Source organism: Prionailurus bengalensis, chromosome E4, assembly GCF_016509475.1.
Source record: "Prionailurus bengalensis isolate Pbe53 chromosome E4, Fcat_Pben_1.1_paternal_pri, whole genome shotgun sequence".
Taxonomy (NCBI): domain Eukaryota; kingdom Metazoa; phylum Chordata; class Mammalia; order Carnivora; family Felidae; genus Prionailurus; species Prionailurus bengalensis.
This window is the reverse complement of record NC_057360.1, coordinates 59,765,423-59,775,762: the sequence shown is the minus strand read 5'-3', so window position 1 is coordinate 59,775,762 and position 10,340 is coordinate 59,765,423. Positions and strand designations below refer to the sequence as shown.

The 10,340-nt window shown below is 50.9% G+C and overlaps 1 protein-coding gene across 1 annotated transcript in view; it reads left to right on the top strand.

Moving 5' to 3' along the window:
- Nucleotides 1-1,218: 1,218 nt before the first annotated feature.
- The window catches only part of UCK2 (uridine-cytidine kinase 2), an 80,088-nt gene continuing 70,966 nt past the window's right edge, over nucleotides 1,219-10,340 (top strand). Inside the window, exon 1 of the mRNA XM_043567823.1 lies at nucleotides 1,219-1,591. Within this exon, the coding sequence (XP_043423758.1) occupies nucleotides 1,493-1,591 (99 nt within the window). The 5' untranslated portion in view covers nucleotides 1,219-1,492. The remainder of the gene's footprint in view (nucleotides 1,592-10,340) is intronic.

The window sequence follows — 10,340 nt, the reverse complement described above, 5'->3', positions numbered from 1 at the left end:
CATCAGCTCATGGGTTGGAAGCTACTGGAGGAGTCCTACCGCTCCCCCGCTGCACCGCAACAAAAGTTCCCTTTCAGGCTTCAGCCTTGTAGGGCCCTCTCCCAACCCTTACGTGGGGCCTAGACTGTGCCAGCTGCTATTCTAAGAACTTTAAATACAACAATTCACTGAGTACAACAATCCCAGGGCGGAGTTGTCATTATTATTCCCATATAACAGATGAGGACACTGAGGCACAGGGAGATTATGTGACCTGCTCATGGAACTAGGTGTGAATGCAGAAATCTGCCTCCAGAGGTGGGGGCGGCTGTGAATCACCAGAAAATACTCCCTTTCTAATCAAGTGACTAATTGCCCACCTCTGAAAACCCAGCTCACTGAAAAGTATTAACTGGTCAAAATGACATTCATTACTATTCTAATGTTTTCATAAATCCTAACTCCGCAGGAACCTCAGTATTTGTGATTTCAGACTGGTTTGGAAGGGCCTTGCATTTTGGAGGGAGGGTGCCCTTCATTTAACCCCGTCCGATTACCCTTCTCTGGGGAGAAAGACTCTCGGGAGTCTCTTACTAAGGAGGATGGTGTTTCCAAGAGAAGAAATATTTAGAGCTAGCCGCTGACATATTTTGGCAAACGGGAGGGGGAAATTTTTTCATCTGGGGAAAACACAAGTTTTTAGCCTGAATAATGGGCAAACGACATTAACTCTTTGCTTCATCTTTTTATTTTATTTTATTTTTAAAATTTACCTCCAAATTAGGATAGGGTCCAACAAGGATTTCAGGAGTGGAGTCCTTAATGCCCCTTCCCCAAGTAGCCCATCCCCCCTCCCACAACCCCTCCAGTAACCCTCCGTTTGTTCTCCATATTTAAAAGTCTCTTCGGTTTTGTCCCCAGTCTTCGCTTCCTCTTAACCTCCCGTGCTCGTTGGGATTTTGCTTCCCAAGCCCGGGGCGTTGCCAGTCCCCCCATTACCCGATCTGCCCTTGTAGCTCTTCGCCCCCCTTTGAAATAGACGGAGCACACCCCATGAAAGCGCCGGGCGCGTGTGTCCTGTCCCTCGGTCCGCCGGAGGTCGTCGGGGAAAGGGTTAACCGGGCAGCGGGGCGGGGGGAGGAGGGCCGGCCTCACACCTCTCCGGGAGACCTCGGGCGGCGGCGGCGGCGGCGGCGGGGCCCGGGAGGGGCGGAGGCTGGGGCTGGCCGCCTCGCCGCCTCCGCCTCGGCGAATAGCAGCGCGCTGCCCGCCCGGATTGGAGCAGCAGCATCACGCTGACCTCCGCCTGGGCTGTAAACCGAGCCGGCCGCTGCGGGCAGAGGCAGGCTCTCGGCGCCTCCGGGAAAGGCAGCCCCACGGCCGAGCTCCGCGCGGCTCGCAGGGACCCGGGCAGCGCCCCAGCCGCGGCTGCGGGGAGCGGGGGAGCCCGACGCGGGCGCGGGCGGGGAGCGTGCGTCCGTCGGCAGCAGCGGGAGGAGGGGCGGCGCCAGCCATGGCCGGGGACAGCGAGCAGACCCTGCAGAACCACCAGCAGCCCAACGGCGGCGAGCCCTTCCTGATCGGCGTCAGCGGGGGCACGGCCAGCGGCAAGGTACGGGGGGTCGCGGCGCCGCGCTCCCGGGCCCGGGCCGGGCGGCGGCGCATGTGGCGCGGCCGCGGGCCGTGTCAGTTGCTGCAGCCACCGCGTGGCCCGCGCGCCTCCGCTCCTGGCCGCGCTCCAGCGCCCAGTGTCTCCCCCCCCTCCCCACCCCCGCCTCTGCGCGGACTGCGGGCGGGGATTCCGGTCATCGCGGTCCCCCGGGGTACGCCGGCCACGGGTCGCAGGGCTGGCGCGCGCCCGCTCGCTCTTTTTCTCGGCTGCGGTAACTCGTGGCCGGGCTCCTAGGGGGAACGGGCAGAGAAAGCGGAGGCTTATTGTTTTGCGAGTCCGACGGTGGGGGGCCGGGGGAGAGGGCTTTAAGCGGGGTCGCCGGGGAGCCCCCGACGCGCCCCCTCCCCCAAGCCCCGCCTGGGTGGGGGGTGGGGTGGGGGAACTCGCCCCGCGGCGCAGCGCGGGCCGCGAGGGCGGGGCGAGCCGGGAAGCCCGACCTGGAGGGCTGCGGGAACGCGCGAGGCGGCGTCCCGGGGAAGGGAGCTCGTGTCGGGCTGGGGACTGCGGGGGTTTCTTGGGGGGAAAATCCTGAGCGCCAACTAGGTGCGGTGACATGGACCAAATGACAATACGGGCTTCCGTATGGCTAGGAGCAGAAACGTGGCCGGTTTCAATGAGAAAGTTGTTCCGGCTCCGCGCGTGCTCCTCGGTTGCAGGGGCTTTAGCGTCGTGGGCGCACGGAAGGGGGTCAGTCCCAGGGGCGTCCGACCCCCCTCAGGAGCCCGTCTTTGTTTTATCAGCCAAGCAAGAAAAAACGAGAGAAATGCTTTTTTAGCTTTACCCCGGGCCTTTCCTGCAGGTGGAGAAGGGTGGAGACCTCGCAGATGTTTCTTTCTTCGCTCCCCTTTACTGCATTTAAGATGTGGGTACTTGTTTCCTCGGCGTTTAGCAAGCTCCCATTGCATTGGGAGCATGGGCTCCTCCTGGCGAGCCTGCGAGCCGTGGGCTGTGCGCGCCGCGTTTGGCGAGGTGGGATGCTGCCTCCCAGGGCCGGGGAGAGCGGAGCGGGGAGGCTGGTTGGCGCCATGAGGAGGGAGACCCGAGGCTCTCGCGCCCCAGCCGACTCCTCCCGAGCCCCTCCTCCATTTTGGCTCCACGTTTTCCCCTCCGGGTCCCCGCGGGGGCCCAGACCCGGCAGCTGGCGCTGGGAAACTTCTTTATTGATGGAGTTCATCTTGTCTCTCGCTCCCAGGGCGAGGAATCGGGCAGCTTTGAGGTCCCCAAAGTGGATGTGGCATTTGCCCCCCGGCCGAATGCGTTTTCAGGCTGCTAAATGTTCTCTGCCAGCGCTGTTGCTGAAGCAAAGGTAGAGGCCAGGCCCTTTCAGGAAGGTTTCCCTGTTCTTTTAGGATTATTCGTGCCCCCCTCTTTTGTGTAGCCTACGCCTGTTGCATGGGGCCTTTTTGTTGTTGATGGCTGCATTCCCAGCGCTCCTTCCTATATAGCACATTTCTGGCACGTAGCTCGCCCCAATCATTAACCTGAGGTTCAGTCCTCCTGGGAGGAGGGAGACTTAAACTGGCAGATGAGTGTGGCATTTAGAAACCATGTCCTTGGTAATCATCTAAATGATATCGTCACTCCAAACGTGGAAGCAGACCCTGGGCGGTGAAATAACTCCATTCTCCTTATTTTTGTGTCCATCGGTCGTCACCTGGTCTCAATTGATACTCCCCGTAAGTCGTGTTACTTTTTTTTTTTTTTTAATTTTGTTTAACATCTATTCATTTTTTTTTTAATTTTTTTTTCAACATTTATTTATTTTTGGGACGGAGAGAGACAGAGCATGAACGGGGGAGGGGCAGAGAGAGAGGGAGACACAGAATCGGAAACAAGCTCCAGGCTCTGAGCCATCAGCCCAGAGTCTGACGCGGGGCTCGAACTCACGGACCGCGAGATCGTGACCTGGCTGAAGTGGGACGCTTAACCGACTGCGCCACCCAGGCGCCCCACATTTATTCATTTTTGAAAGGCAGAGACAGAGCGCGAATGGGGGAGAGGCAGAGAGAGAGCGAGACACAGAAACAGAAGTAGGCTCCAGGCTCCGAGCTCCGAGCTGTCAGCACAGAGCCGGACGCGGGGCCCGAACTCACAGACCGCGAGATAATGAGCTGAGCTGAAGTTGGCCATTTAACCCACTGAGCCACCCAGGCGCCCCAGTCGTGATACTTCTGTAATGTGTCCAATGGGAACTAGTAGTCAACCCGGCTCCTGGGGTTCTCATGGAGGAGGAAGATTTTAGCAACTCCGAAGAAGGAGTCTTCAAAACCAGGTTCTTGTATTTCCTCTGAAAGGACAGGTCTAGAGAGAACAAGAAGTCACACTGGAAGGGGAAAAAAAAGGAAACAGTGTAAAGCATATTGTACATCTTGGGCATTAATAAATACTGTGTCATTGTTTAAGAATATTATATCATTGTTTTGTTATTTAAAGATTTTTTTTAACACCCATTTATTATTGAGAGACAAAAAGAGACAGAGCATGAGCAGGGGAGGGGCAGAGAGAGAGAGAGAGAGGGGGACACAGAATCCGAAGCAGGCTCAGCACAGAGCCCATGGGGCTCGAACTCACAAACCGCGAGATCATGACCTGAGTCGAAGTCGGATGCTTAACCACTGAGCCACCCAGGCACCCGTTATTTTAAAAAGCCCAAAGGAGCACTGAACTTCTGTAATTCCATATAGTAGTTCGTTTGCTGGGATTATATCTTGATTCTCTTATTCCAGGCCTTAGTGCCTTTCCTGAAAGAAATTCAGAGTATTTTTTTTAGAGGATGTGCAGCACCAACAGGCTGGACCTCCTTTGGAAGTCTGAAATCTGCACATAGTTGTGCAAGAGGATCTGGAAGCAAGATTGGCCCTCCGCTTCCTCGGGTATTTATTATGTGTCTGTTAAAAGGATTTGGGAAAGGCAAAGGGTCTCAGAACATCATCAAAAATGACAGTTTAGAGCCAGGAGGAACCTCAGAGTCCAGTCCCTGGAGCCCAACACTTAGTCTCATCACTTCTAGAATAGAAAAATGTATCCATGTGATGTACTTAGCGGCAGACCCAGTTCTGGACTGATGCTGGTTGATCCCCGCTGTTGCCTCGTTAAGAAAGAATTGACTGAGGACGAAGAGTAAGACTAAGGTGGGGGTGGGGTGGGGTGGGGTGGGAAACACATGTTTACAACCTTCGCCTTGGAAAGGGGCTGCGGGGAAATGGCCGTGGACTGGTTTCCAAAGGGAAATAGAAATGCAGATTGCTCTGTACTCTTGGCCCAGCCCTGTAGGTCTTGGTTGTTCCCCCCTCCTGCACCCCTCCTTTATAAGAAACATCAACTCCCTGTTCAGCTTCTCTTGAGGGCTCAGATTTGTCTCTGTTGTGGCCGCCCCAAGTACAAAAATTGTGTCTCAGACTAAGTTATTTTGGTTGTACAAGGCAAAAAAAAAAAAAAAAAAATGATTGTAGTTCCATCTATCACACTTTTTAGTTTGTTTTATAAATGACGACGAATCAGAACTTGCGAGTAAGCTTTGCCAGGCTGACGTGGTGAGTCATTGTTAAAGACTCACGGTAAAATTGTGGTGGGTTGAGGAGGTTATTCTGACCTATGTTACCCAGATTCTCCTGCTTTCCTCCGAAAGGACAGGTCTAGATGAGCAAGAAGTCACACAGGAAGAGGGGGAAAAAAAAAAAAAAAGCCTCAACTTCTCTGCCCACATATATGTCCCTGACCGTAGATGCCATTCTGTCTTTTTTCGGTGGTTTCTTCCTTGACCAATTAAAGTCGCTTCTCAATGGCCGCCATCAGAGTGGGCTTCTTTGCCTATAGCTCTGATTATGTCACTCTCCTTTTTGGAAATCGTGGACTACTCTCCGTTGCCCAGACTACTGGTCAAATATTTCAGCCTAGTGCAGATCCCCTAATGTGGTCCCAGACTGTCTCTTTTTCCCCTCTTCTCCCCCAGCCACGTGCACAGACAGACACACGCACGGAACCTCTTTCACTTAAACTTTTGCTTAGGATCTTCTCTGGAATGGCCTCTAATCCTTTTAAGCCTTCAGTTCTGTAAATAACTTCCTCCAGGGGACTTTGTTATTCATTTCCTTAATCAGAATTGGTTTTTTTTTTGTCTCCCGAGCTTCCATAGTCTTACCAACATTTTGCCTTGGCGGCTGGCTGTTTGTTGACTGCTTGTTGACTGCCTCCCCCACTGCACTAGAAGTTCTGTGAGAGCATCTCGAGTAGTTGGGCCTTCACGTCCCCGTCAGTGTTTAGTACGGTGCTGCTGTGTGGTGTTAGGTGTTCATTGAGCTGCGTTACGCAGACCAAGACTTGTAATTATCCTTTGTTATTTGATTCATAAGACTATTTGAATTAGGATCTGGAGCCACAGTTGAAACCACGTTTACCTCTGTGATGCATGTTGTAACGACCAAACTCTAAAAAAAGCCCCCTGAACCCTAATGCATTGGTATTGCTTAACCAGAGCCTAGCATTTATTTAGTATGCACTAAATAAGTATTTGTTGAATGAAGGTCATTTTGCAGAATACCGTATTAAGTGCTTCTTTTGTTGTTTGTTTATTTTTGAGAGAGAGAGAGAGAGCACATTCACGTAAGTGGGGGAAGGGGCAGAGAGAGAGGGGGACAGCGGAGAGCCCGATGTGGGGCTCGAACTGGCGAACGGTGAGATCATGACCTGCCTGAGCCGAGGTCAGACGCGCCACGGATTGAGCCACCCAGCCACCCCTGTATTAAGTGCTTTCGAGGAGAAGTTGGGATGTGAGGATATGTGAGAGAAAGTCTATCAGTATTTTGCAGTTGAATGTTGCTTAAACCACTTTTACAATGAAGCCAGATTCTCTTTTTCTTGTTTTGTTTTTTTAAGATTTAATTCATTTCTTTTTTTTTTCAACGTGTTTTTTTTTTTTTTTTTTAATTTTTGGGACAGAGAGAGACAGAGCATGAATGGGGGAGGGGCAGAGAGAGAGGGAGACACAGAATCGGAAACAGGCTCCAGGCTCCGAGCCGTCAGCCCAGAGCCCGACGCGGGGCTCGAACTCACGGACCGCGAGATCGTGACCTGGCTGAAGTGGGACGCTTAACCGACTGCGCCACCCAGGCGCCCCCTCATTTCTTAAAGTAACCTCTACTGCGAACGTGGGGCTGAAACCTACGAGCCGAGGTCGAGTGCTGCACCGGCTGAGCCAGCCTGGTGCCCCGCCCCCGCCCAAGCCAGTTCATCTGTAAAGCATTTGATTTGCTCTCCATTTGAAGTCAGGCAGGCGGCTGTCTTCCCTGTTGATGGGAAACAAGGGAAGACATGAGGTTAGGAGAGTTTTTGACTTGACTGACGGTGGCTAGTAAGGGATACAGCTTGGATCGGAGTCCGGATTTTCCCTTTCCTAGATCCGTGTCTGTTCTGAGCTATCTTCGTAAGCAGCAAGGAGGTTGGTCTGACTGTGTGTGAGTAACACAGACCAAGAGGGCAAACGGCAGTGCCCTCAGAGGTCTGGGCTGTCACCTCCCCTTAGCTCGACCATGACTCATCTGCTTTTGGAGCATCTGGAATGTGCCGTGGGGCCTGCATCCCCTTGATTCCATCACCCTGTTCCTGGACCCTTCAGCGCCTGTGCCCCTCCCACTGGGCCGCTCACTCCGCACCCTCCCTTCTGTTAGGTTCTCCCAGAATTCCGGGGACTGGGTTGGTCCCACTGGCTTTCTCAGAGCTGGCACTGTGTGCGTTGTGCCGCCCCAAACTGCTGCCGTGGCCATCAACGAACGCCTGGCGCAATGTGGCTCTGCTGGCCTCCTGCCCCTCTCCCCTTTGCTCTCTGTGTTGCAGCCACACAGGCTGCACCCCACCCCTGGCTTTCCCTCTGCCCGCTGACGTTGTTGGTTGTGCCAGCGCCCACCACGGAGCCCGGTAGAGGAAAGGAGACCTAGCAGGTCTTGAGGGCTCCTGTGTGTTCCTCTCGTGCCGCCTGCCCGTTGCCCCAGCTGTGCCTGTGTGGTCAGCTGCCTGCCTTTCCCTTCCTTGCTTGAATGTCTTTGAAGTGTGGCTTCTGATGCACACTCTCTGTGGTCACCTGACTCCGGCTGGCTCGGTGGCCCTTGCTGAGATCTTTTGCCTGATGTCCTTGTTTCTTTGTTGGGTGTTGCTTTCACAAAGTTCTGTGCTGGGGACAGATTGTGTTGGGAAGTTTCCCTGTTGAGGACCTGGTCTTTGTTGCTGGTGGGGTCTGAGACGGTGCTGTTGGACTATTCAAGATCTCTGAGGTCTTTTAGGTGTGGGTCTCCGTGTTTTAAGCCAGTGGAAAAGCTTGGAGGGGGTACCCTGTGTGTGTGTGTGTGTGTGTGTGTGTGTGTGTGTGTGTGCGCACGCATTCAGGTGTGTTTTCGTGTCCATTAAACCACTATTTAAAAATTTATTTTATTTTATTCATTTTTTATTTAATTTTAATTTTTATTCTTTACTTTTTTTTAACATTTTATTTATTTTCGAGAGAGAGAGACGGAGTGCGAGCAGAGGAGGGGCAGAGAGAGAGGGAGACATGGAATCTGAAGCAGGCTCTGGGCTATGAGCTGTCAGCACAGAGCCTGACGCGGGGCTTGAACCCACAAACCGTGAGATCATGACCTGAGCCGAAGTTGGAGGCTTCACCGACTGAGCCACCCAGGCGCCCCTATTTTTTTTTTTTTAATTTTAATTAATATCAAATCACTTTTATCAGTAAGCCAGCTTACTAAAGCATTTGACCATCTCTTTTTCATGATGTATCGTGTATATGTATATATGAATTACATGAACATAATCTCTATAAAACACAAAAATAAGAGCTATAAAACAAAAATGATATAAAGAGTTAAAATGATGGTTTCTTTATTTTTCATTTTTTTAAATGTTTATTTTTGGGGGAGAGAGAGAGAGAGAGAGAGAGAGAGACAGAGCATGAGCAGGGGAGGGGCAGAGAGAAAGGGAGACACAGAATCTGAGGCAGGCTCCAGGCTCTGAGCTGTCAGCACAGAGCCCGACACATGGCTAGAACCCATGAACTGTGAGATCATGACCTGAGCCAAAGTTGAGTGCTTAACCGACTGAGCCACCCAGGCGCCCCAAAACGATGGTTTCTTTAAAGGTATAAAACCTTTTGATTTTACTAAGATATTTTTTATTTGTGACTAAAGAGTGTTTTATTTTTAAAAATCTTGTTTCACACGTGGTGACTCATGGATGTTGGATGATCTTGGTGATATTAGTCTTGGTGACTACAAGGCTGAATGAAGGTTTGGTTCTAAGTTTAGTCTTTTGAATGCTGATTAAAAGACCATCCTATTTGAAAAAGTTATCTCCTTCAAAGATCCAAGAACAAGAAAGTCCCCGTTGGCAGTGTTTACCAAATCACAATAGTCCCCTCCCCCAAAACCCAAAGAGAAAATTTTCACCTTTGTGCATCAGCTGTTTTTGCAAACCAAGGTGCTTCATTAACTAGTTGAATTCAAACTCCACTGAAAATCCTTACCTGGAGTGTTTTACAAGTTCTTACAAGTTTCTGTTTACAGGTGCACACATAGTTTTTGGCAACAGTGTTGCTTAACAGTGGAAACATTTTCGAATCTCTTTACCAGATAATTGGATCGTTTACTTTTAATAGATGTATTTCTTTGCCTTCAATCCTACATAAAACAAGTCCAAGTTTATTTTTGAAAGAGCAGGATTTCTAAATGAACAAGTAACTGCAAAGATCACATGAAAATGATAAGACAGGAGTGTCTAAAAGATCAGAGAAAAGGTGTAACAGCTGTCAGGTGTTGACAGAAAGTAACTAATCAGTGGGGCACTTGGGTGGCTCAGTGGCCATCCAGCCCTGTGTTGAGCTGCCAGCAGGACCCTGCTTGGGATTCGTTCTCTCTCCTTCTCTGTCCCTCTCCCTTCCCCTCTGCCCCTCCCCTGCCCATGTGCAGGCTCACTCTCTCCCTCTCTCTCCAAAAAAAAACAAAAACAAAAACAAAACCAAAAACAAACCAAACTAATGGGTGTTCAGGTCACATGCATGCAAGAGTTAAGCGAACATGAAAGTTCATACAGAGAAAGCCAAAGTAGTTACAATAAAAAAATTACCATCAATAGGCTACTTAACATAATAACCTGAAAAGTCTGAAGAATCCTAGAAAGCATTGAACCTTTGGGCCTCTCCTAAGCAGTAATTGGATTACATGGGGGGAGGGGGGGGACAGGGGCATTGGTTCTAAAATGGATCACGCATGCTTTGAGAATTTTGAATGATGATAGGAGACAGTAAGGCAAAAAAAAAAAAAAAATCAGTTTGCTTTGTTACCTGGCTATTAAAAATGGTCTTTCCATAGTGTAAGAAAAAAAGTAGTTATTTCTGCATGGTCACAGCCTATGAAACCGCAGGAGAAGTGTCTAGAGTGTCTCTGAACCTCCCGATACTTCCTGTAGTAACCTTGAGTACCCTGTGGAGCAGGTGGCCTGCAGTTTTATTCCTGCCCCATGTGGTCCCCCACCTCATAGAAGGTTCTGCCACATGCCCTTTGTGTGACTTGTAGAAACGGTATCCTAGGACTTGTATAAGATGCGGTAGAAGCATAAGAGTTTTATGTGTGCAGGTGAAGTAGGGTTGTGCTGCTTTAGTGCTTTAATCAGCGTGTGAGTATGCCATCTTGTCTGAAATGTTGGC